At 41.7% G+C, this 27,527-nt stretch overlaps 3 protein-coding genes across 3 annotated transcripts; all 3 read right to left on the reverse strand.

Annotated features, from left to right (window-relative positions):
* Positions 1-4,741: 4,741 nt before the first annotated feature.
* LOC115354441 (zinc-binding protein A33-like) lies at positions 4,742-6,139 on the reverse strand. Its single transcript, XM_030044834.1, has one exon. The coding sequence runs from the start codon at positions 6,137-6,139 to the stop codon at positions 4,742-4,744; it is 1,398 nt and encodes a 465-aa protein (XP_029900694.1).
* Positions 6,140-12,849: 6,710 nt separating this feature from the next.
* Positions 12,850-14,281, reverse strand: LOC115354442 (nuclear factor 7, ovary-like). The gene is made up of 2 exons (XM_030044836.1): positions 13,098-14,281; positions 12,850-13,049 (listed from the first exon to the last, which is right to left on the reverse strand). The coding sequence occupies exons 1-2, from the start codon at positions 14,242-14,244 to the stop codon at positions 12,850-12,852; spliced, it is 1,347 nt and encodes a 448-aa protein (XP_029900696.1). The 5' UTR covers positions 14,245-14,281.
* Positions 14,282-18,787: 4,506 nt separating this feature from the next.
* On the reverse strand, positions 18,788-20,440 carry LOC115353972 (nuclear factor 7, ovary-like). The gene has a single exon (XM_030044114.1). The coding sequence runs from the start codon at positions 20,245-20,247 to the stop codon at positions 18,850-18,852; it is 1,398 nt and encodes a 465-aa protein (XP_029899974.1). The 5' UTR covers positions 20,248-20,440; the 3' UTR covers positions 18,788-18,849.
* Positions 20,441-27,527: the final 7,087 nt, after the last annotated feature.

A 27,527-nucleotide genomic window follows, 5' to 3' on the forward strand; every position in this document is an offset into this window, starting at 1 on the left:
AAGAAGTTGGGAAATCAAATGTATCAGCACCACAGTGGTAACCATGGTAACAGGAGTGTATAGGATCGATGCAGTACTACAATGGTTTCCATTGTAACAGTCTTCTATTAGACATTAGCATCACAGTGGTAACCATGGTAACAAGCGTACATACTATATCAGTACTACAGTAGTAACCATGGTAACAGGAGTGTGTAGGATCGGTGCGCCGCTGCAGTGGTAACCATGGTAACAGAGTTTCATCCTGCATCAGTGCCACAGGTGGTAACCATGGTAACACAGTTCCACTCGATTCTATTCCGTTCCATTTCCATAGTAGCACTGCAGTGGTAACCATGGTAACTGAGCTTCTTCCCACGTCAGTGCCACAGTGGTAACCATGGTAACAGGAGGGAAGGCGTCAGGTGCAGCAGCTGAGTTTCCGTCCGGCTGCTTGTCAGCGTGTAGAAGCTGTGTGACGAGTTCTGATGGGGATGGAAATGCTGAAGAATAAAAGACACAACACAACACGCAACAACACAACAACACAACAACACACAACACAACACAACACAACACACAACAACACACAACACAACACACAGCTGGAGGAGAGAAATTCTCCTCACTCTGTTTTATTAAAACAAAACAAAAAAAAACCCAAATCAAAACTCTTTACCATCCGCAGCGAGTCTGAAGGTGCTGTGTGTTTTTATGAGACGCTCAGCAGCTCGATGGAAACTCAGCAAAAGATTTCAGCTGCACCAGGCGAGGATTCACTTTTCAACAAAATGTTTCTCTACATTCAAAAGGATGCAAATGCAAATATATATAAATATATATATAATATTTTAAATGCAAAGATAGCAAATATTTCTGCGCTCCTGCCTCTGTCAGTCTCTCTGAGGGTTCACAGGGAACTGTCAGTCTTGTGTTATCAGCCAGTTTGTACTCCCAGTCCAGCCAGTGTGAACGCCACTGAAACCACACACACCAGTACGCCGCTCCGCCTGTATCTCAGCCTATTTTATCACTCAGCTGTCTTCACCCAGAGGGGAAACTCAGCGTGTGATCGTCTGTTGAAAAGCTTTACGTGTTGACCAGGGACGGACGTTTCACCAGCACACACTTCCTGACCGTCCGCTGAACCTTAAACTCTCTGCTTCTGTTCGCCCAGTGGAAAAAAAAAAAATCCACCAGCCGAGTGAGATGGATTCACTTGTTTCTGGTGCATTTTGGTTTGTTTCCAGATTTTTTTTAAATTCAAATTCAAATTCAGGAACAAACGTCAAACTGCAGTGGTGACACGTGACCCTATTGCACTTGTTTTTTTTCCCCCCTCATTATTATGAAGCAAAAAGTGAAATTTTAAGATTTCATGTGGGATCAGATGACTTGTGTGATCAGTCCGAGGCTCCTCGCTCTGTGCTGAGGTCAAACCTTTTGTCAAACTGAGTGGAAAGCTTTAGGCTCCATCCTTGGTAAAGTTGTAACTATACTGATGTACATTTGACAATCCTGTAGATTTCTGTGTATTTCTTAAACTGCATCTATAGTCTTTTACGAGGACAGACAGACTCAAAGAAAAAAAACAGTTTCCAACTCCAAAATATTCAGTTTAACCAATAAAATCGGTTAAAAAACTGTGAAGTACATGGAATCTGAGTTAGACAAAATACTCTGAAAAAATGTCAAACATCTTTTCTGTAAATGGGTTTAATATGAGGAGCGCTGCAGATGGTGTATATCCATGTTTAGAGGAAGAATCTGTGATTAAAAGTGAATGAAATATTTTGAATCTCGTCTGGAAAAGTCCTATAGTTTTGGAAAGCAAGGGCCTAAATTTACTTTTGTCTCTCAGAAAGTTTCATTGCCTGGTTCCACTTTGGTTTCTGTCTTGATTGTGAGAGCTGAAGCGCTCTCTGAGTCTGTCCTACCCTCCGCTGTGTTTCCGCCTGCTGTCATTACCCAGCATGCTCTGCAACGCTTCCTGTGACACGATGTAGACGACGTATCTGTGCGAGGGCCGAGCAGAGGAAGGAGGTTTGGGTTTGATTCCCACAGAGACACAAAGTCTGACTTTTGGATTCATTTCCTCCTCTTTTTGTGTGAATGTTCAGTTAACCCTTTGAGTCCTGAACCAATGTCTTTGAATGTGTTTGAAGAACATGAGAAAAAGGCCGATGCGCAATTTAGAAAGAAATGACATGAAAATGATCAAGAAATTAGTCAAAAGTTACAAGAAAATGACCTGAAAATTGGCTAAATAAGTTTATTTTGAAAGAAATGACCTGAAACTGCCCCCCTCTAAAAAAAATCCCCAGAAAATGAAAAATAAAAAGAACAGATGTGAGTTTTGTTCTGAGGGTGAAATGGAAGTTTCCATGTTGTTCATATTTTGGATCTGTGTTGATCTTTTCATGGTAAAACACAAAGGCCAAGTGATGTTTTTGGCCCGGGGCCTGCAGGTGTGCGGGGCGGCCCTGAGCAGGAGGCCCCGCTCCGACTCGGGCCGGTCCTCATCAGATCCAGCGGCTCCGGTCCAGACCAGATGTTCTGTCTCTGTGGGAACCGCACTCGGCTGTTCAGTGACGACTCTGTACTTTCTCTATTTATTACCTGTTTTTCTTTTCAATAAAGAATAGTTATTTTTACAGCTTGTCCAGTGACTTCTGTTCATCTGCAGCAGCCACACCAGCAGAGGCAAGCCAACACAATACATCCAGTCCATACTGTGACCGAATAGTAATAATAATTGTTACTAATTATTATGTTGTTACTACTACTACTACTACTACTACTACTACTACTACTACTACTACTAATAATAATAATAATATAACATTAATGAAATTCTTATAGTTTTAATTTGCTGAATAATTTTAATATCTAAAAATTGTATGTTAATAACAATAAAATTTTTACATTTTCAATTAAATACGTCATTATAATAAAGTAGCAGAGTTTGATAATAATTATTTTTTATGTGACTGGTGAAGACATGAGCCCTGCTAACAGAGCCAGACACTGATAGAAATGATGGAGCAACCTGACTACAGCCCCTGGAGGCCCCTGGACCCCCAGGGGTCCTTGAGGGGGGTCCAAGGGGGTCCCCAGAAAAATGAGAAATACTTTAATTTCACTGTTACTTCATTGGCTAGGCTGGTGAACAGGTGCTGTTTGTTCTTGTGGTTCTGGAGCTGATTTGTCAGGAGAACCCAGTCAGAAAGCTTGTTTAGTCAGCAGAACCCAAACATGATGACATCACTGCTGACATCACAGCAGCCAGGAAATACCAACATGTTCCCCTCCGACCTTCATTCTCAAGGATCAAGGATGTCTTCCTGATCCTCCAGGGGCAGTTTGTCGTCCAGCCAGCAGCTCCACACAACCATCAGACACAAGCAGCAAATTCATACAACACAAAACACACACATGGACTTCAAAAGGCAATCAGATTTATTGTTGTTACATGCAAAGCTACCAAACAGTCACTGAAAATAGTCCAAATCAGGTTGAAGATGACAGTGCTAACTTACACAATCAGCTGCTTTTTGAGGATTTAGCAGATTAATCAAAGTTATACTCAATTTGAAACCAACTGATATTTATTTTCCTCCTCCTTTTGAGTAAAATGACAGCATTGAATTAAAATAATGTTGTTTTTTTGTAAGGACAGTAGATCACTGAAGTCCAGGATCGTCTGCATGTTGAAGATGTTGAATGACAAACTATGAGGTTCTGATTTATTCTCTCAAATGGATGCAAAGCCTTTAGTACATGAACTGTTGAGCTGAGTCTGTAAACAGTCAGTTGAGATTTTGATTTGATTTATTTGATGCATCGAAAAATAAAGATAAAATGCCATACCCCGCAACAAATACATAACACAACAAAGCTAAAGGATGACATATTGACTTGTTTCCATTGTGTTCCTCTTTTCAAGGAAGACAAACACAACACTTACTCAGCACAAATTTGATCTGCTGGAGCTGAAATGATCAAACTGGAGTTCCAGTGGAGAGAAACTCTAAGAACCCAGAATAAAAACAACAGAATCATCTCAACTCTTCACATCATCAAAGAAGACAGACTCCACTTTTACATAGAGTCCAACTCAGCAGTTTTCAATGTGGGGACCGGGGCCCCCCAGGGGTCCTCCAGCGTCTTCCATAGGGCCCTCAGCAAAATGAGGAATAGTTTAAATGCCTGTGAAAGAGGCTCCGTTCAGATGCCTTTCACAAGCATTTAAACACAAGAAATCTGTGCAGCACCACTGACCTCACCTTAAAATAGATCATTTTTTAATTATTGCAAATTTCTTGTGAATTTACACATCACCTTTTCCCCATGTTTTTGACATAAATCGAGTGAAATTGCCTTGGGAAAAAATTTGCAAACACAAAAAATAATAAAAAAGTGGAACATTAGTAAAAACAAAGCGAAAAATAAGCTGAAAAATAGCAAAAATGTAAAAAAAGAATTAAAAAACTAGATTAAATCTTGTATACTTTAAAATAAAGCAAAATTATTTAACTGATTGGAATATTGTTAGAATGTTGTTGGTATCACTATTGATGCATTTGTCCCCTTTTGGTAGTTTTATATTATTTATAGGTTTCTTTTTTCCCCTTTAATCATATGTTGTATTCTGAAATTTTTGTGGGTTTTTTTCATAATTTTTTTTTTTTTTTTTTTTTTTTTTACTGTTTTCTTGTTGTTGTTTTTTTTTTCTTGTTGTTGTAATAGATGTCATCTATTTCTAACAGTGCTCCTCTGCTGTTACAGAGACCTTCACTGGTAAAATCTTCAGCGTTTCTGTGGTGTAAATGAATGGAAACAGCCTGTCAGTGAAAGTGTGTGTGAAGGTGTGTATGTGTTTGTTAGTATCAGGATCAGAGAATGTCAGCTGTCCTCTGTTCCAGTCCAGATGAACTCTGATCCTCTGGAGCTTCTTCTGAACTGGGAGATCAGCAAATGGATCTGGTAGGGAGTGTGCTGAGTATTTCCCTTTATAGAATCCTATTCTCCATAATCCAGTTAGTTTGCTTCCCTTCCTCTGGACAGACTCTTCTATCACACCCAGGACCCAGTGTTTACTGTCTCCAACCTCAACATCCCAGCTGTGAGTCCCTGAGTTGAAGCCCTCAGATCCCAGGACAGTGTAGTAGTAGTGATCAAATCTCTCTGGATTATCAGGAAGTTTTTGTCTCTCTCCTCGTCTCACACTGATCAGATCTTCAGACAGGATGAGTTCTGGATGTGCAGTGTTGGGGTCCAGAACCACAGGAGTGTAGGAGACCACCTCCTTCATCTTATCCCAGACGGTGAAGCTCAGGTTGCCCAGGTGTTTGGCCTCGTCTATCAGAGCTCCTGAGAGCAGCTGTGGATCCTCCAGCAGGGGGCGGTGGATTCTTTCCATTGTAGCCTTGTAGTTGTGCAGGAATGAGACGTCTTCAGCTCTCAGCTCCTTCTCTATGGCTCTGATTGTGTCTGAAAGGGCTGCTATCTCTCTGCTCAGAGCCTCCATCTTCTCCTTCATCGTCCGACTCTTCTGCTCCTCTTCCTCCCTCAGAGCGGCGATCCTGGCCTCCTCTTCCTCTTGGATAAACTGGTGAAGCTTCTTAAACTCCTCCTTAATCTGCCTCTCTGTGCGTCGGGCCTGGACCTTAATATGCTCTGCTGTTTGATCACAGTTTCCTTTGGCTTTATTAAAGAGCTTCAGTTTCTCCTGTAAGGGCTTCAGTGATTTCTGAAGTTCTTCTCTGTGATCCTGAGCAGCTTCATCGATGGGTCTGAAGTTGTGGTCAGTGTGTTTCTTTGAATCTCGACAGACGAGACACACTGGCTGCTGATGGTCCAGACAGAAGAGCCTGAGTTTCTCAGAGTGCAGACAGCAGAGGAGCTCTGACCCTGCTGAAGCTCTCTGGTCTCTCTGCAGTAAGAAGGCCTCACACAGGTTCTTCAGCACCAAGCTAAAAGGTGGATGATCCTTTGAAGATCTTCTCTTACAAACTGGACAGTCTTTTGTTGGTTTCTCTGCCCACGAGCTCTGCAGACAGGTTTTACAGAAGCTGTGGCTACATGACAGGAGCACAGGATCTTTAAAGATGTCATGGCAGACAGGACAGCAGAGATCCTCCTCTGATCTGGAAGCCATTTTGGCTCTGAGTGAAGAGAAAATCTCACCAGGCAGACAGTTCAAACAGGAAGTCAGTCATTCAGTCTTGGTAACACTCCCCGCTCTGGAAAAAAAAAAAGCACTTTATTTTGCCTGAGGGTAAATTTGACTTGGGCAGTAGCTCCTCACACAGCTGCAATCAACTTAAATACAAAATGTAGTCAACAACACAGAACAGTGGTAAACACAAGACACACTAATAAATTACATACAACAAAATGAAAAGGTAATAAAATATTGTACATGCCTTGTGAGATGCCTTGTCAAAGTTACTTTCACTTCTGAGTCACTTTGAGTCGTGGCTTTTTTAAAACTCCTGTTCAGTGAGGAGTCAGCAGCAGGTTGAAGGTCCAGTATTCCAGTGTTCCCAGTATTCCCAGTAGTCCTCCTGTAGTTGCTCCCTCAGTGGAAGTCGTTGGTTAAGTCTGAAACTGAATCTTTTCATCTTACTCTTGGTGTCTGAGTGTGTGTGTGTGTTTGTGTGTGTGTGTGTCCTTTCCCTAGTTTGTCAGTTGAGTCAGAGTGTGCAGAGCTTTGTCAAGGCACGTCTCCTAAACTCTCACCTGTTTACTGTCAGATACGAGGAAGCAGTTTCACAGCTTCACTCTCTTGTTGCTCACTGGGTGTTGTCATCTGATCAGCCTCAGAGTTTAATTTGTGTTGGAGGAGCTTGTTTTCCTAAGTAATGGTCTTGTTTGATCATCGTCATCCCACTTATGTCTCATATATATCGTGGTAATGATTTTTTAATATTAAAGTGATATATATTGTATCTCAACTGAGTTTTGCTCTCAGGTGAAATACTTCATCCCTAAACCTGAAAGCTTAAATAGTCAGATACACACTGAATTGTCAGACTTGAGAGCTAATTTCTCTGGAGTGTCAGTGCTGCTTCCTCTCCTGTAGGTGGCAATGTTGCTCAGAAATCAGTTTAAAAGGTCCTGTTGAAACATGTTAGGACAGTGGTCATATTGTAGATGTGCCTTCAGTGGTGGAGAAGTCTCCTTTCTGCAGCTCCTCTTTTCTTTCTCTGACACTAAAAAGTGATGTAAGAACTGCACAACAATTCATTTCTCACTTGATCCAAACCAGTCCGGCTTCAAAAGTGGACACTCTACCACAGGAATGTCCAGTCATGTGCCATGGAGGGCCAAGAGGCTGCAGGTTAGACCTCCACCAGGTGATTTCACTGATCACCTCACCTTGTATCAGAAAGGAGGAACTAATCAGTGAAATCACCTTGTGTAGGTCTTGGTTGGAATGAAAACCTGCAGCCTCTTGGCCCTCCATGGCACATGGTTGGACACCCCTGCTCTACTGAGACTGCACTCCTGACTGTAGGGGAAATGCTGCGATCAGCTGGAGCTGCTGGTCAGTCCTCTGTTCTACTTCTGCTTGACCTATCCGCTGCCTTTGATACAGTTAGCCACCAGATCCTCCTCTCAGCACTCACTGAGCTCAGCTTCTCAGGATCTAACCTCCACTAGTTTGAGTCCTACCTCTCAGAGAGATCCATCAGAGTGTCATGGAGAGGAGAAGTGTCTAAATCCCACTGCTTGTCCACAGGGGTACCTCACGGCTCAGTGCTTGGTCCCCCTCTCTTTTCAATATACACCTCCTCTCTCGGTTCAGTTATCCGCTCACATGGCTTCTCATAATACTCTTATGCTGATGATCACCAGCTCCTCCTATCATTTAAGTCAGGTGACCCCACAGTTTCGGCATGAATATCGGCATGCCTCACAGATATCTCGGCATGGATGAGGGAACACCACCTTCAGCTCAACCTGTCACAGACTGAGCTCCTCGTCCTCCCGGTCAGTCCCTCTGTACAACAACAGATCAGTATCCAACTGGACTATACACAGCTCATTCCCACAAAATCTGCCAGAAATGTGGGTGTTATGATTGATGACCAAAGGACCTTTAAGGAACATGTGGCCTCTGTCGCTTTCTCAAGCTGATTTGCCCAGTACAACAGCAGGAAAATCAGACCGTACATGTGTAAACATGCAGCACGACTCCTGGTCCAGGCACTTTTGTTTTCTACTGCTTCTTCATGGCAGGGCTCCGGGTGGCATGCTCAAGCCTCTGCAGGTGATCCAGAAGGCGGTGCGTCTGGTGTTCAACCAGCCCAAAACAGCACACATCACTCAGCTGTTCATATCCTTCCACTGGCTCCCAGCTGCTTCTCACATCAAATTCAAGTCCCTGACTCTCTGCTGCCTACAGAGCAGGAACCAGAACTGCTCCTGCCTACCTGGACTCCCTCTTCCAGGTTTACGCTCCCTCCCGTGCTCTTCGCTCCACCACGGAGCGACGCCTGGAGCCTCCAGCACAACAAGGCCGTAAATCATCAGCTGGACTCTTCTCCTCTGTTCAAACTCCATTCAATCTGCAGAGTCCCTCTCAGTCTTTAAGAGAGGCTAAAACCCAGCTCTTTAGGGAATACCTGCTCACCTAATGGACTATATAAACCCTTTTCAATTAATTAAAAATAAATAAATAAATAAATAAGTGCCTTGCAGCACTGCCTTGTAGCTCCTCGGTCCTTTGGACCAGAACCAGAGCTTTATGGCTCTTGATGTCGATGTTGTTCCCTCTTCAGTAGATCGTTGCTTGTTATGTATAAAAATCTCATATGTCCATCGCTTTGGATAAAAGTGTTTGCCAAATGAAAGTTGTAATTGTAATTATAAAAAAAAAACATGTTATATAAAATGGGACAAAAAACACATGCACTGATGTTTCTTCATAAATATTGGACATGTTTTCTGAGTCTATTCAAATAAAACAACCAAAATATCATTTAAGATAAATAACTAAATGAATAAAAAAGTAAAACAAATAAAATAATAAACAAATTATAATATAAAATTGTTTTAATATATACAGATTTTTACGAAGTAAATAAAAGCAGTCTTATTTAAATCAGTTTTATCGCCACCTTTACGAAAAGTTGTACACCATTTCTTAATTCGTCTTAAGGTGAGCCAGTGGGAGGGGTCTTTGTAACGCCTGGCTGCAGCCCATGCTTTGCTGCAACCGCTGAAAAGATCAGCTAGGTCTGCAGTGAACCATGGACCAGACCTAGCTTTTACTGTACATTTGTAAAAAGGAGCATGTTTGTTCACAACGGTGTTTAAACGATTAACAAACAGGGTTAAAGCAAGTTCTGCATCAGAGATCTGGATGATGTCAAATATGGAACTGCAACACAGGTCGATATTCCATGTGGGGTCGATTTCTTTAGGCTCACATCTCTGATGCAGGCTGTGGGACAACGGTCATTTATCCCAGATTTAAATACACCAGTGAAGACCTTTTTCAGGCTTACTACAGAGAGTAATATCACTCAAGCTGGATTTGGAGAAATCACCAGGGCTGGGCTGGGTAGGTTCAGAAACTGACTTGTTAAATTCAAACCATTACAAATATTTTTAAATTTGTTTGATACTGATGACAGCCAATCAGGGTTAAGATTAGCCAGGAGAACTATTTCAGGGTTAGTCAAAGGGGAGAGTAGTTGAGCTGGCCTATCCAGGGCATCAGCTGGGGCAGACAATGACAGAAAGACTGCGAGTGACATCCAGCCTCAGTGCAGAACGTGAAATAGAAAAAACAAAACAAAAAACACAACCAAAATGAAACATCGGGGCCATCTTGTGGGAATGAGCTGAAATTACACTTTTGGAGGCAGAGCTGTCATTGAAAAAGTTCCCATGTTGGAATGTTGGAATGGAGAATGTTTTTGGGCAACATTTGAATAATTTGCTATTGTTCATCTCATGAGCAGACAAATATATTTTCCTGTGGAGGAGGTGCCTATCATCCTGTTCCTGATCTGAGCTTGCACCATAAGAATAAATCTGGCTTCATGTCTTCTATAAGGCCTGCAGGGGTTTTATCTTCATTATGACTCTGATCTTTTCCTGCAACAACAACAAAAAAAAAAAAAACTGTTTCTTTTTTTCATGCCTTCAGTGATCTTGACCATGACCCTGTGGTTGTGACTAATGCATCCACAGTTGTTGAAAATGGTAAAACGTCTTAGATTAGTTTGCTTATAATGCAAAATTATTCGAATTTTGCCCTAAACTATCCTTCACCTTAACCTTATCACATGACCTCGACCTTGAATGCTGCAGAAATGAAAGTGCATTAAATATATAAATAAATTTAAGAGTGTGCGTCAGGGGAAAGGAAGAGATAAAACCTAATAAATTTAACAGATCATTTTGATTTCATGTCCCAGCAGAAGTCAGGTTAGGTGCCTTCCCTTCTTGCGCCCCTCTCCAGTTTCTGCCCCCCAACCTCCAACCTGTTTTTGATTTTTTGAAGGACAGTAGATCACTGAAGTCCAGGATGGTCTGCATGTTGAAGATGTTGAAGGACAAACTAGGTTCTGATTTCTTCTCTCAAATGGTTATATAGCCTTTTGGACATGAAGTGTTCAGCTGAGTCTAGTGATGTTGCTGCAAATATCAGTCAAGATTTTCATTTGATTTGATTTGATTTATTATACATATCAACAAAACTACATGTATATCAAATGCCATACCCTGCAACAAATATATATTGATTGAAAATGTTGAAGATAACACAATAAATTCACAACACAACACTCCAGTACATTAACAATTAATACACTCTTCAATCAATCAATCAGTCAGATTTTATTTGTATAGCCCTTTTCATACAAAGAAAATACAACACAAAGTGCTTCACACAAAAATCCTTCCCTCTAACCCCCCACCACCAACACACACACACACACACACACACACACACACACAAGAACTTCCCTCCCCCCATGCAATCACACACATAAAAGCAATCGTTAAAAATGGAAATGAGGAAACGCTATCACATGTACCTCATACACATCGTCTATAAGAACCGTCAATACATTCTTAAAAAACAAAACGTGTGTTCAAATCACTTCCACCCTTATACATATAAAATGACAAAGAAAAGCACCTATGTATATGTACACACACACACCCAGCAGACCACCTCAGCAGGCACACACACACACACACACACACAGAGAAATTAAAAAAACAGCCACTCCCATCTGTGAGTGTGGCCACTGCATCAGACACAGCCAACACACACACACACCCATACACACATCCTCACACACACACACACACCTACAAAAATGCACCCACATACATGTCCAAGTCATTCTGTCATTTTGCTGAATGATCCGTTCCCCACATGCACGTTGAAATCAGCACATTTGACAAGACGGACTTGATTTGGTTTCTACTGGAGGTCTATTCCACTCTACTGCTGCCGTGGACAGAAAGCTGTTTTGGCCAGAACACGTCTTAAATCTCCACGGCACAATGTCTGTGGCCCTGCCTGGAGTCCAACAGCCATGTGAGTCCCTAACGAGCAGCAAATAATTCTTCAGATCCCTCGGCCCGTTCCCTTCCAAGATCTGATGTGTTGGTGTCACTTTCAGCTGCCGGACCCTGTTTTCTACCGTCAACCATTTGAATTCCTTTAAGTGGGAAGAGCCAGCGGGAGTCATGTGGCAAAGGCTCAACACCACCCTGACTGGTTCAGTTGGAGCTGTGTGAAGTGCAGGTTTAATCCACTTGGGGGCGCTACTGCACCATGTAGTACAGGTGTAGTCAAAGTGAGGCTGAACTGAAAGTGGAACAACAACAAATGGGCCTTACTCAGCACAAATTTGATCTGCTGGAGCTGAAATGATCAAACTGGAGTTCCAGTGGAGAGAAACTCTAAGAACCCAGAATAAAAACAACAGAATCAACTGAACTCTTCACATCATCAAAGAAGACAGACTCCACTTTTACCTGGAGTCCAACTCAGTGGTTTTCAACGTGGGGAGCGGGGAACCTCAGGGGTCCTCCAGGATCTTCCAGGGGGCCCTCAGCAAAATGAGGAATAGTTTAAATGCCTGTGAAAGAGGCTCCGTTCAGATGCCTTTCACAAGCATTTAAACACAAGAAATCTGATCCAGCATCACTGATCTCACCTTCAAATACATCATTTTTTAATTATTACAAATTCCTTGTTAATTTACACATCACCTTTTCCCCATTTTTTTTTTTTGACAGAAATCAAGTGAAATTGCTTTGGAAAAACAATTGCAAACGCAAAAAATATTAATAAAAAAGTGGAACATTAGTAAAGACATAGGAAAAATAATAACAAGCTGAATAATAGCAAAAAATTTAAAAATGAATTAAAAAACTAAACTCAAAAAAGAATAAAACTATATTCATAATTATTAAAACGATATATTCAAACATAGAATTACTGATCCTATATTGACAACAAATTTCTTGTGTTTAATGCTTCAATGTGGGAAAAAAAAAAAATATTTATGTGTTAAATTAAATTTAACCTTTATTTAACCGGTTGAAGACACACTGAGATTCCTAAAATCACTTTAAGGGGTGTTCAGATAAAATGATGTATACTTTAAAATAAAGAAAAAAATATTTAACTGATTCGAATGTTGTTAGAATGTTGTTAGTATCAGTATTGATGCATTTTTCCCTTTTGGTAGTTTTATATTGTTTAGAGGTTTCTTTTTTCCCCTAAAATTATATTTTGTATTTTGACATTTTTGTGGGGTTATTTTTCATAATTTTTTTTTTTTTAATGTTTTCTTATTTTATTGTTGTTGTATTAGATGTCACCTATTTCTAATGGTGCTGTTCCACTGTTACCTTCGCTGGTAAAATCTTCAGTGGGAGTGTTTCTCCAGTATTAATGTATGGAAACAGCCTGTCAGTGAAAGTGTGTGTGAAGGTGTGTATGTGTGTGTTAGTATCAGGATCAGAGAATGTCAGCTGTCCTCTGTTCCAGTCCAGATGAACTCTGATCCTCTGGAGCCTCCTCTTCACTGAGAGAACAGTGTCTGGACCTGGTGGGGAGCGTGCTTTGTATTTACCTTCATAGAACCATATTCTCCATAATCCAGATCGTCTGCTTCCCTTCCTCTGGACAGACTCTTCTATCACACCCAGTTCCCAGTCTGTATTGTCTCCTACCTCAACATCCCAGCTGTGAGTCCCTGAGTTGAAGCCCTCAGATCCCAGGACCGCACCATACTTGTCAAATCTCTCTGGATTGTCAGGAAGTTTCTGTCTCTGTCCTCGTCTCACACTGGTCAGATCTTCAGACAGGAAGAGGACTGGACGGGCAGTGTTTGGATCTAGAACCACAGGAGTGTAGGAGACCACCTCCTTCATCTTGTCCCAGACGGTGAAGCTCAGGTTGCCCAGGTGTTTGGCCTCATCTATCAGAGCTCCTGAGAGCAGCTGTGGATCCTCCAGCAGGGGGCGCTGGACTCTCTCCACTGTAGCCTTGTAGTTGTGCAGGAATGAGACGTCTTCAGCTCTCAGCTCCTTCTCTATGGCTCTGATTGTGTCTGAAAGGGCTGCTATCTGTCTGCTCAGAGCCTCCGTCTTCTCCTTCATCGTCCGACTCTTCTGCTCCTCTTCCTCCATCAGAGCGGCGATCCTGGCCTCCTCTTCCTCTTGGAGAAACTGGTGAAGCTTCTTAAACTCCTCCTTAATCTGCCTCTCTGTGCGTCGGGCCTGGACCTTAATGTGCTCTGCTGTTTCATCACAGTTTCCTTTGACTTTAAGAAACACCCCAAGTTTCTCTTGTATGGGTTTCAGTGATTTCTTAAGTTCCTCCTTGTGAGTTTTTGCAGCTTCGTCGATGGGTCTGAACTTGTGGTCGGTGTGTTTTTCTGAATCTCGACAGACAACACACACTGGCTGCTGATGGTCCAGACAGAAGAGCCTGAGTTTCTCAGAGTGCAGACTGCAGAGGAGCTCCGACCCTGCTGAATCTCTCTGATCTCTCTGCAGTAAGAAGGCCTCACACAGGTTCTTCAGCACCAAGTTACAAGGTGGATCACTCTTTGAAGATCGTCTCTGACAAACTGGACAGTCTCTTGTTGGTTTCTCTGTCCACCAGCTCTGCAGACAGGCTTTACAGAAGCTGTGGCTGCATGACAGGATCACAGGATCTTTAAAGATGTCATGGCAGACAGGACAGCAGAGATCCTCCTCTGATCTGGAAGCCATTTTGTCTCTGAGTGAAGAGAAAAACTCACCAGGCAGTCCGGTCACACTGGAAGTTGGTCAGTTAGTTGTGGTAACACTTCCTGCTCTTTCCCGAAAGTTTATTTAAGTCTGAGTCACTTTGAGTTGTGGCTGTTCAGTGAGGTGTCAGCAGCAGGTTGAACTTTCAGTATCCCCAGTATTCCCAAGTTCCCTGAAAGTTAAGATAACGATAAGATATGCTTTTATGTTTCTGAAGGGAAATTTGAACTGGGCAATAGTGCCTCACACAGCTGTAATCAACTTAAATAGAAAACATAGCCAACAACACAAAACAGTGGGAAACACAAGACACACTAATAAATTACATACAGCAAAATGAAAAGGTAATAAAATATTGTACATGCCTTGTGAGATTCCTTGTGAAAGTCACTTTCACTTTTGAGTCACTTTGAGTCGTGGCTTTTCTAAAACTGCTTTTCAGTGAGGAGTCAGCAGCAGGTTGGAGTTACAGTATTCCCAGTGTTCCCAGTATCCTTAGTCTTCCCAATATTCCTCCTGTCGTTGCTCCCTCAGTGGAAGTTGTGAGTTAAGTCTGAAGCTGAATCTTATGGTCTGTGTCTTGGTGTGTGTGTGTGTGTGTGTGTGTGTTTCCTCACTGAGCAGTGGAAGAATGAAAACTTCCTTTTCCTGGATTTTTAGTGGATCCAGAGAGTGGGCGGAGCTTTGTCAGGGCATTTCTCCTAAATGCTCGGCTGTTTACTGTAGTAGAGTTTCATTCCACTGCTTCTCTCTCTTGTTGCTCACTGGCTGTTGTGGTCTGATCTGCCTCACAGAGTTTGATTTGGGTTTAAAGAGAGAGAATTATAGGAATATGTACCTTAAAATGCTTAAAAGAAACTTTCAAAATTGCATTATTTACCACATATGACACATGCTCAGGAAAGTATTATTAATTTTTTAGCCTCATTTACAATGGTGTTGAGACGTAAACAATCAGCAGTGTGTGAATGGATAAGTTAAAGGACAAACTAGTAAACATGCTATGAATAAAAACAACAAGGAATAAATAGGCACAATGTAATGAAATACTTTAAATACAAAAATCAATAAATAAAAGGATAAAAGTACAAGGGTAAAACATTTAAACGAAGTACCATGAGATCAAAAGCAGTCATCGTCAAATAAACAAGATCAGTCATGAGGCTTTTGAACAGCTGTAGTCGTGGCACAGAGTCCAGTTTTAAAGCCTTTGGCAAATTGTTCCATCCACACGATGCACAGGAAGAAATTTATAATGTGTTGTGTCCAGTTCAAACAGAGGGAATGTGCAGTAAAAACCTGGACTGAGAGCAGACTGACAAGACGTTTCTCTCTCCAGGGCTGGAGCAATATCATCTGAAACCAGGGAAGTTGCAGATATGGAGCTATGCATCGGCCTAAACCCTGAGTGAGTACAGATGCCAGGGAAATCTAGGACTTGATCAGAAGATTTATCAGGGATTCTGCTATTTAGGCTAAGCAACACAGTTTTGAGCATTAGGGGCAAGGAAGAGATAAAATCAAATAAATTTAACAGATAATTTTCATTTCATGTGTTATGTCCCCGGCCTAGGGGAACCTGGATCCATAACATGAGTGAGCCCCCACTCTTCTCATCCCCAAGAATGTTGGACAATAGGGTGACGTTTACAGAGCAGCGTATTTATTAATGGCTCGGACAGGAGAACAAGTGCCCAAAACAACAAACAGAACAACTAAATGAGCCCTGCCCTTACCTGACAGAGAAAAATAAAGCAAACAAAAGACATTACCTTACCTACCTCCTAACATCCAAACATGAGAAAAAAGATATAAAATAAAGAGGCTTCTCCTTCCTACTAGCTGCTCAGTGTGTTTCTTTTACAGTAGTCATTTACAATTTAACACAAACTAACCTAGTAACTAGGTTTGCACCAAACTAACATAAGGTCACTCTAAGTGACTGTCAAACACAGTCAAATCACAACAGCTCTCTAATCAGTCTCTGCATGGCCTCCAAGGTTGGGGATGGAAAGAGGAAGAAGGGGCGGGAGACCAACACCGGCAGGAAGATATAGGTGGGCCCATCCAATCAGCTACAGCCTTCAGTCAGCTGACCACTTACCCCACACACCTGCAACTGAACACACTGATTTGCAGGTATACTGAGGGAGAAGAGGAGAAGGGAGGGAGAGAGAGCAGTACACCAACACAACACAAAAACACAATTCATAACACATGTCCCAGCAGAAGTCAGGTTAGGTGTCTTCTCTGCCTGCGCCCCTCTCCAGTTTCTGCTCCCCAACCTCCAACCTGCTTTTTTATGTTTTGAAGGACAGTAGATCACTGAAGTCGAGGATCGTCTGCATGTTGAAGATGTTGCAGGACAAACTATAAGGTTCTGATTTTTCTTTTCTCAAATGGATATATAGCCTTTTGGACATGAAGTGTTCAGCTGAGTCTGGTGATGTTGCTGCAAATATCAGAGTCAGTCAAGATTTTCATTTGATTTGATTTGATTTGATTTATTTGACATCAGAAAAGCTACATGTATATCAAATGCCAATCCCTGCAACAAATATATATTGATTGAAAATGTTGAAGATAAAACAATAATTTCACAACACAATACTTCAATACATTAACAATGAATACACTCTTCAATCAATCAATCAATCATTCAATCATTCAATCAATCAATCAGATTTAATTTGTATAGCACTTTTCATACAAAGAAAATGCAACACAAAGTGCTTCACACAGAAATCCCTCCCCCCATCCCCCACCACCAACATCACCACACACACACACAAACACAAGAACTTCCCTCCCCCCATCCAATCACACGCATTAAAGCAATTGTTAAAAATATCAACATGAACTGGAAACGAGGAAACACTGTCATATGTACCTCATACACATCGTCTATAAGAACAGTCAATACATCCTTAAAAAACAAAACGTGTGTTAAAATCACTTCCACCCTTATACATGACAATGACAAAGAAAAGCACCTATAACATCCATATGTATATGTACACACACACCTAGCAGATCACCTCAGCAGGCACACACACATACACACACACACACACACACACACACACACACACAAATGAAAAAAACAGCCACTCCCATCTGTGAGTGTGGCCACTTCATCAGACACAACCAACACACACACTCATATACACATCCTCACACACACACACACCCCTACATAAATCCACCCACATACATGTCCAAGTCATTCTGTCATTTTGCTGAATGATCCGTTCCCCACATGCACGTTGAAATCAGCACGTTTGACAAGACGGACTTGATTTGGTTTCTACTGGAGGTCTATTCCACTCTACTGCTGCCGTGGACAGAAAGCTGTTTTGGCCAGAACACGTCTTAAATCTCCACGACACAATGTCTGTGGCCCTGCCTGGAGTCCAACAGCCATGTGAGTCCCTAACGAGCAGCAAATAATTCTTCAGATCCCTCGGCCCGTTCCCTTCCAAGATCTGATGTGTTGGTGTCACTTTCAGCTGCCGGACCCTGTTTTCTACCATCAACCATTTGAATTCCTTTAAGTGGGAGGAGCCAGCGGGAGTCATGTGGCAAAGGCTCAACACCACCCTGACTAGTTCAGTTTGAGCTGTGTGAAGTTCAGGTTTAATCCACTTGGGGGCGCTACTGCACCATGTAGTACAGGTGTAGTCAAAGTGAGGCTGAATTGAAAGTGGAACAACAACAAATGGGCCTTACTCAGCACAAATTTGACCTGCTGGAGCTGAAATGATCAAACTGGAGTTCCAGTGGAGAGAAACTCTAAGAACCCAGAATAAAAACAACAGAATCAACTGAACTCTTCACATCATCAAAAAAGACAGACTCCACTTTTACCTGGAGTCCAACTCAGTGGTTTTCAACGTGGGGAGCGGGGAACCTCAGGGGTCCTCCAGGATCTTCCAGGGGTGCCTCAGTGAAATGAGGAATAGTTTAAATGACTGTGAAAGATGCTCCGTTCAGACGCCTTTCACAAGCATTTAAACACAAGAAATCTGATCCAGCATCACTGATCTCACCTTCAAATAGATCATTTTTACAAATACAGTTTCACTGTCATTTTTAATATTTTGAGATAATTTATTTTAAATTTGCACATCACCTCTTGCCCATTTTTTGACAGAAATCGAGTGAAATTGCCTTGGAAAAAAATCACAAACACACAAAATTATGATAATGAAAGTGGAACATTAGTAAAGACTTTGGAAAAAAAATATTAATTTAACCTGAACCTTTTTTGAGTGAGTGAAGACAGAAGTTTACACAATCACTTCAAATTGGGGTTCAAATTAAATCTTGTGTACATTAAGATGAAGCAAAATTATTGAATTGATCTAAATATTGTTAGAATGTGGTTAGTATCAATATTGATGCATTTCCCCCTTTTGGTAGTTTTATATTGTTGTATAGATTTTCTGTTTTTTCCACTTTAATCATATTTTGTGTTTGACTTTTTTGTGTTTTGTTTTTCATCATTTTCTTTCTTTTCTTTTTCTTTTTTTTTTTTTTTTTTTTTTACAGTTGTTTTACTATTGTTGTAATAGACATCCTCTATTTTTAACGGTGCTGTTCCACTGTCACAGAGACCTTTACTGTTAAGATCTTCAGTGGGAGATTTTCTCCAGTGTTAATGTATGGAAACAGCCTGTCAGTGAAAGTGTGTGTGAAGGTGTGTATGTGTGTGTTAGTATCAGGATCAGAGAATGTCAGCTGTCCTCTGTTCCAGTCCAGATGAACTCTGATCCTCTGGAGTTTCTTCTGAACTGGGAGATCAGTGCCTGGATCTGATGGGGAGCCTGCCGAGTATTTACCTCCATAGAACCATATTCTCCATAATCCAGATTGTATGCTTCCCTTCCTCTGGACAGACTCTTCTATCACACCCAGACTCCAGCCTGCACTGTCTCCAACCTCAACATCCCAGCTGTGAGTCCCTGAGCTGAAGCCCTCAGATCCCAGGACAGCACTGTAGTGGTTAAATCTCTCTGGATTGTCAGGAAGTTTCTGTCTTTCTCCTTGTCTCACACTGGTCAGATCTTGAGACAGGGAAAGTGTTGGACGAGCAGTGTTGGGGTCCAGAACCACAGGAGTGTAGGAGACCACCTTCTTCATCTTGTTCCAGACGGTGAAGCTCAGGTTGCCCAGGTGTTTGGCCTCGTCTATCAGAGCTCCTGAGAGCAGCTGTGGATCCTCCAGCAGGGGGCGCTGGACTCTCTCCACTGTAGCCTTGTAGTTGTGCAGGAATGAGACGTCTTCAGCTCTCAGCTCCTTCTCTATGGCTCTGATTGTGTCTGAAAGGGCTGCTATCTCTCTGCTCAGAGCCTCCGTCTTCTCCTTCATCCTCCGACTCTTCTTCTCCTCTTCCTCCCTCAGAGCGGCGATCCTGGCCTCCTCTTCCTCTTGGAGAAACTGGTGAAGCTTCTTAAACTCCTCCTTAATCTGCGTCTCTGTGCGTCGGGCCTGGACCTTAATGTGCTCTGCTGTTTGATCACAGTTTCCTTTGACTTTATTAAAGAGCTCCAGTTTCTCCTGTAAGGGCTTCAGTGATTTCTGAAGTTCTTCTCTGTGATCCTGAGCAGCTTCGTCGATGGGTCTGAACTTGTGGTCGGTGTGTTTCTTTGAATCTCGACAGACGAGACACACTGGCTGCTGATGGTCCAGACAGAAGAGCCTGAGTTTCTCAGAGTGCAGACTGCAGAGGAGCTCAGACTCTGCTGCTCTCTGATCTCTCTCCAGTAAGAAGGCCTCACACAGGTTCTTCAGCACCAAGTTACGAGGTGGATCACTCTTTGAAGATCTTCTCTTACAAACTGGACAGTCTTTTGTTGGTTTCTCTGTCCACCAGCTCTGCAGACAGGTTTTACAGAAGCTGTGGCTACATGACAGGACCAAAGGATCTTTAAAGATGTCATGGCAGACAGGACAGCTGAGATCCTTCTCTGATCTGGAAGCCATTTTGTCTCTGACTGAAGAGACAAACTCACCAGGGAGACAGTTCAAACAGGAAGTCAGTCAGTCGTGGTACCGCTCCCTGCTCTTCCCTGAAAGTTAATTTAACTTTGAGTCACTTTGAGTCGTGTCTTTTCTAAATCTGTTCAGTGAGGTGTCAGCAGAAGGTCGAACCTTCAGTATTCTCAGTGTTTCCAAATTCCCTGAAAGTTAAGACAAAGATATGCTTTATTATCCCTGATGGGAAATTTGACTTGGGCAGTAACTCCTCACACAGCTGTAATCAACTTAAATAGAAAACGTAGCCAACAACACAGAACAGTGGGAAACACAATAAACACTAATAAATTACATCCAACAAAATGAAAAGGTAATAAAATATTGTACATGCCTTGTGAGATGCCTTGTGAAAGTTACTTTCACTTTTGAGTCACTTTTAGTCTGGGCTTTTTTCAAAACTGCTGTAGGAGGTTGGAGTCACAGTATTCCCAGTGTTCTCAGTATTCCCAGTATTCCTCCTGTAGTTGCTCTCTCTGTGGAAGTCGTGAGTTAAATCTGAAGCTGAATCTTATGGTCTGTCTCTCGGTGTGTGTGTGTGTGTGTGTGTGTGTGTTGCCTCAGTGAGCAGTGGAAGAATGACAGCTTCCTTTTCCTGGTTTGTCAGTGCAGCCAGAGAGTGGGCGGAGCTTTGTCAGGGCATTTCTCCTAAATGCTCGGCTGTTTAGAGTTTGATTTGGGTTTGAAGAGAGAGAATCGTAGGAATATGTACCTTAATATGCTTAAAAGAAAATTCATGAATTGCTTTATTTACCACAAATGACACATGCTCAGGAAAGTATTATTATTAAACTTTTAGCCTCATTTACGATGGTGTCAAGAAGTAATCACAATCAACAGTGTGTGAATGGATAAGTTAAAGGACAAACTAGTAAACATGCTATGAATAAAAACAACAAAGAATAAAAAGGCACAATGTAATGAAATAGAAAATAGAAATATTAAAAAGCACAAAGGATAAAAGTACAAGTGTAAAATATTTAAACAAAGTACAATGAGGTCAAAAGCAGTTACCGTCAAATAAACAAGATCAGTAATGAGGCTTTTGAACAGCTGTAGTCGTGGCACAGAGTCCAGTTTTAGGGCCTTTTGCAAATTGTTCCATCCACGCTGCGCACAAGAAGAAACTTATTATTTACTGTGTCCAGTTCTAACAGAAGGAATGTGCAGCAATAACCTGGACTGAGAGCGGACTGAAGAAGTTTTAGAGCCACAGGCAGGTGGTAGAATCAAAATCAATTCATGGAAGTTGCAGAAATGGAGCTATGCCTCGGCCTACACCCTGAGTGAGTACAGACGACAGGAAAATCTAGGACTTGATGTGATGATTTTATAGGGATTGTGATATGTAGGCTAAGTCAGTTGCAATGCAGTTTCGAGATAGGATGTTGAGGGTGGATTTCTTTCTGGTCTATAAATGGATTGTGCCCAACTCTAATGTGAGTGGGAAAGGAAGTGTTGCTGTTGTTTGAAAGAGACTTAGCAAACTTCCAGAATTTACTTGGATCATGGGAAGAGCTAATGAAAGAGAGCAGGTAGTGATCAGACTGAGCTTTTCTCTGGGCAGCAGTTCATTGATTCCTTAGTCATCTCAAAGTGAGCCAATGGGAGGGGTCTTTGTAACGACTGGCTGCAGCCCATGCTCTGCTGCAACCACTGAAAAGATCAGCTAGGTCTGCAGTGAACCATGGACCAGACCTAGCTTTTACTGTTTGTTTCTAAAAAGAAGCATGTTTGTTCACAATGGTGTTAAAGACATTAACAAACTGGGTTAAAGCAAGTTCTGCATCAGAGATATGGACAATGTCAGATATGGAGCTGCAACACAGGTCGATATTCCATGTGGGGTCGATTTCTTTAGGCTCACATCTCTGATGCAGGCTGTGGGACAACGGTCATTTATCCCAGATTCAAATACACCAGTGAAGACCTTTTTCAGGCTTACTACAGAGAATAACAAGGACTTAGATTTTATTTTGACATTGGTGGAGACATGAAAGGTCGCCCCTGAAAGTTGATGTTTTTTGCATTTATGAGTGCAATTTCACATCATGTAGAGCTGATCAAATAAACAAGCAAACGATCATAATCAGAAAAAAAAAAAAACTATTCACAGATTGACATTAATGTTTATACTGCATATCTGAGTATCTATACTGACTACAAGTATTTAATAATTCTGTAATGTTTTAAATTAAAGGCAACTAAAGACAGACAAGCAGACAATTTAACAGAGTTCTCGTCTTCAGTGCAACTGTGCATCATACTGTACATCAACAACAGCGTACAGAAACATAAATAAAATAAAATAAACGTTTGACACTAAATACCTAAATACAGACAGATTGGTGTCCATCGCCTTGCTCTTATTTTTTAAAAAAAATCTCTGTTGTTGAGGCTCTACAGTTCTATAAGCTTGACATTTTAAATCCTGGTTAGTAAAAATGGATAATTCCTGCTTCCCTAGAGACAACAGGCCAATGTGCCTGATAACAGCTCTCATTTCAAAGAAGCATGCTGAACTATTGTTCTAACTGCCACCTGACAAAATACATAGTGAAGAAAAACATCTGTAGCTTAGTTGGCTATTACTGTTAGGCTATCACTATTATTATCAACTCCACATCAGCAATATAATAAACAAAATGGGCCTATTTTCTTGCAGTAACTTCCACCAAAACTTCTTATGTCATCTTTTCTTTTTTTGAGACCCATCCTGGCTGTGCCTGTTTACCAAACACACAGACACAGACACAAATGTGAATGTAAATGCAGCCAGTGATATTAAACTCCGTCCAGCTGACGTGACTCAGGCAGAACAAACGCCCAACATGAACAGCTGACAGCTGCAGATGCACACGGAGCTGTTCCGCTGTTCACGTCCTCAGCCGCTTTTTACAACCACATGGAGTGACAGCGGGGACGGCCAATCACACATTAGCAAGAAACGGCAGAGCCAATCGATGAGCGATATTAGGTTAGAGGCGGGACTTCTAGCAGAGACCGACTGTTAACCCTTTGTATACCATAAGCATTGATGAGACACTGACGGACAGTGTTTATATTGGTAGGGACTGTACAGAAGTGGCTGGATCTTGGTAGGGACATGTCCCTGGCGTCCCTTCCCCATTGTACGCCCCTGGAGAATAATATTAATCAACCTGAATTTGGAAATATCACCAGGGCTGGGCTGGGTAGGTTTAGAAACTGACTTGTTAAATTCATACCGTTACAAATATCTGTGCATTTGTTTGATACCGATGACAGCCAACCAGGGTTAAGATCAGCCAGGAGAACTATTTCAGAGTTAGTAAAAGGGGAGGGTAGTTGCCTATCCAGGGCATCAGCTGGGGCAGATAGTGCTCTGCAGACTCCTGCGACAATGACAGAAAGACTGTGAGCGACATCCAGCCTCAGTGCAGAACATCAAATAGAAAAAAAGAAAGAAAAGAAAAGAAAACAAAACAAAACAAAAAAACACAACCAAAATGAAACACCGGGGCCATCTTGTGGAAAATACACTTTTGAAGGCAGAGCTGTCATTCAAAAGCTCACATGTTGGAATGCAAGGATTAATGATGTCATTTGCCTGGGATCAAAATGTCGGATTTTAATGGGTTTCAAGAGTCCAGTAACACTGGGGACCTCTTTGGTTGAAGGTCATGCGATAAGGTCCAGGTAAAGGCCGCTCTTGGGCAAAATTTGAAAAATTTGCTATTGTTCATCTCACAAGCAGACTAATATATTTTCCTGTGGAGGAGGTGCCTATCATCCTGTTCCTTATCTGAACTTGCACCATAAGAATAAATCTGGCTTCATGTCTTCCATAAGGGTTTTATCTGCATCATGACTCTGATCTTTTCCTGGGGAAAAAAAAAAAAAAAAAAAAAAAAAAAAAAACTGATGTTGGATGTTGCAGAAATGAAAGTGAATTAAATATATAAATAATTTTAAGAGTGTGCATCAGGGGCAAGGAAGAGATAAAACCTAATAAATTTAACAGATAAGAGCAGCAGAAGTCAGGCTAATTGCCTTCCCTGCCTGCGCCCCTCTCCAGTTTCTGTCCCCCAACCTCCAACCTGTTTTTTGTTTTTGAAGGACAGTAGATCACTGAAGTCCAGGATCGTCTGCATGTTGAAGATGTTGAAGGACAAACTATGAGGTTGTAATTTCTTTTCTCAAATGGATATATAGCCTTTTGGACATGAAGTGTTCAGCTGAGTCTGGTGATGTTGCTGCAAATATCAGAGTCAGTCAAGATTTTCATTTGATTTATTTGACATCAAAAAAGCTACATGTATATCAAATTATCAAATGCCATACCCTGCACCCTCTTTGAAGTGAACGACGGGAGCCGGCTCCTGATTGGGAGATGCCCCACCCCCCTCTCTCGCTCTCTCACTTTTTTCTCTTGAAGCCGCACGTGATTGGTCAATGTGTGGTGTCGTCTCTGCGCTGAGCAGAGGAGGGAGGGGCAGCAGTTACACACACAGCCAGTAGCGGTTTTAGGCATGGGCGAAGCGGGCAGCCGCCCGGGGCGACAGCTGGACGAGAACCGCCATCGCTGCAAATAATAATAAAAAAAACAAACAACGATGCAAAAAAAAAAACAAAAAACGCTGCAAATAAAAAAGAAAAACGCTGCCTTGCAAATTAAAAAGCAACGATGCAAACAAAAAGCCAAAACGGAAGAGAATTACCGGGGACTATTATTGCTGATGTAAAAGTGTTTTTTACGTGAGAGAAGAAGAAGAAGAAGACGACGCAAAACAAGAAGAAAAATGAACGAAGTTAAAAGTTACTGTTTAAACAGTAACTGCAGTAACTGTTTAACTGCAGTAGCCATGTGTTTTCTATTTTCCAGATTTTTTATATTTGTTATATTTAAGCAATAAGCCCCGAGAAGCCGTGGGTTACAGTGATTTTACAACGGCTGAGGGGCGTTCTAAAATGTAAAATTGTCGTTGTAAAATCACTGTAACTCGCGGCTTCAAGGGGCTTATTGCTTTTATAAACCCTACATATAGCCCATAAAATAAACACACAAGAAAAAAATCAATAATTTATTGGTAATAATGCAACAATAAAACTGGGAACTATTCATTCTTCCACCAAGCAAGATAGAGTGGACAGAATGGTTGCCAAGCAACACAGACACTAAGATTGCTTTGTCATCTAGCGCTATCATCATGTCACATCAGGCTATCTGGGCTCATTAATGTTGAGTTTTCAGCAACTTCATCCTGCATGGTTGGTAGCTTACAAGTATTATAGGAGCTTCATAATTGTTAATTCTGTCAATGACCGTCAGCATCACTCTGTTCTGATTTGCATTTGTTATTCATTTTACATGCATATAATTACAGAATAAACACAGCACTTTGCTATGAAGGCAATTTTATTTGTTGTAAATTTTAACATTTACAACAAATTACAACATAAACAACATTTAGGCCTACAAAGTGCAATGTTTGTAAAACATTTTTCAATAAAAATACATTGGGAAACACAAGCTGCAACACGCCATAAAGCACTTAAACAACTAAATAATACACTTTTTAACAAGGTCATTCGGCTGTAGGCCTACTTCTGTTCTCAGCAGGCAGTCTCTCCTATTAGGCCAATATTTGGTTACACTTCACATTAACTGCATAAATGAACGCATTCATAACACATCCATATGCGTTAGTTTCCATGACTCAAGAATGAATCTTGATTTCCCAAAACTGAATAAATACCAAACATAACACAAAACTGCTTCGCTAGCTCAATCATGTTGTAACTTGAATATCTGCTGGGGAAAAAAAAAAAAAATCATGGACTGATAGTTACCCTTCTGCCGACTTCTCGGGCAGTTTTAATGTAACAGGTGCCGTGACAATGACTCACCAACACAGCTGATCTTTATCTACAACCAACCAAATATTAACAGTTATATTTAAATATAGGCTACTGCTTTCCAGTTTCGGCAAACATCTGTCTTTTCATAAACTCACCGGCAGATGTTTTCTGTCAGCTGGGGATGTGTCACTCCAATTTAACGTCAGCTCCGATTAATGTGGCTAAGCAGCAAAAGTAATGACAGTAAGCAGTAACTTTATCAGAATCAGAATCAGAATCAGAATACTTTATTGATCCCCAGGGGGAAATTACTTTTTGTTACAATAACAACTCCCACTCAAAGTGTAAAGTAAAAAGAGCAATTAAAAAAAAAAAATATAAGAAAAATATATGTACAAGTGCAAACATGGACAGAAGTTATTGCACTATAGGTTATTGCACCTAAATATGGTATTGAATATGGATTATTGCACAGGTTATTGCACCTAAGTATGGTATTGAATATGGATTATTGCACAGGTTATTGCACATAAGTATGGTATTGAATATGGATTATTGCACAGAGGGAATTTGCACAAGAGTTCGTTTATGGGGCCAGCCCACTGACTCAGAGTGTCTGACACTCAGAGTGAGGAGTTGTACAGTTTGATGGCCACAGGCAGGAATGATTTCCTGTGTTGCTCTGTGGTGCATTGTGGTGCGATCAGTCTGGTGCTGAAAGAACTCCTGTGTCTGACCAACACGTCATGGAGCGGGTTGGACACATTGTCCAGGATGGCTTTCACCTTGTGAAGCATTCTCCTCTCTAACACCACCATCAGAGAGTCCATCTTCACTCCCACAACGTCGCTGGCCTTGCGGATCAGTCTGTTGAGTCTGTTAGCGTCCGCTACCCTCAGCTTGCTGCCCCAGCACACCACAGCATAGAGGATAGCACTGGCTACCACAGACTCATAAAACATCCTGAGTATAGTCCTGCAGATGTTGAAGGACCTCAGCCGCCTCAGAAAAAAGAGGCGGCTCTGGCCCTTCTTGTACAGGGCATCAGTGTTCTTTCTCCAGTCCAGTTTATTATCAATGTGAACCCCCAGGTACTTGTAGTCCTCAACAATGTCCACATTGACCCCCTGGATGGACACAGGGGTCACCGGCACCTTGGTCCTCCTCAGGTCCACCACCAGTTCCTTGGTCTTTGTCACATTGAGCTGTGGATGGTTCACCCTTGCTGATGCATCCAACTACTGCTGAGTCATCCGAGAACTTCTGGAGGTGACAGGTCTCTGTGCGGTAGTTGAAGTCGCTGGTGTACAGGGTGAAGAGGAAGGGAGAGAGGACGGTCCCCTGCGGTGCCCTGGTGCTGCTGACCACTCTGTCTGACACACAGTGCT

The sequence above is a fragment of the Myripristis murdjan genome, chromosome 22 (assembly GCF_902150065.1).
Source record: "Myripristis murdjan chromosome 22, fMyrMur1.1, whole genome shotgun sequence".
NCBI lineage: Eukaryota > Metazoa > Chordata > Actinopteri > Holocentriformes > Holocentridae > Myripristis > Myripristis murdjan.

Coding starts and splice junctions, on each gene's coding strand:
- LOC115354441 (XM_030044834.1), bottom strand. CDS start 6,139: ATGGCTTCCAGATCAGAGGAGGATCTCTGCTGTCCTGTCTGCCATGAC.
- LOC115354442 (XM_030044836.1), bottom strand. CDS start 14,244: ATGGCTTCCAGATCAGAGGAGGATCTCTGCTGTCCTGTCTGCCATGAC. Junction 13,050..13,097: donor GAGAATATGGTTCTATGAAG/GTAAATACAAAG, acceptor CTGTTCTCTCAG/TGAAGAGGAGGCTCCAGAGG.
- LOC115353972 (XM_030044114.1), bottom strand. CDS start 20,247: ATGGCTTCCAGATCAGAGAAGGATCTCAGCTGTCCTGTCTGCCATGAC.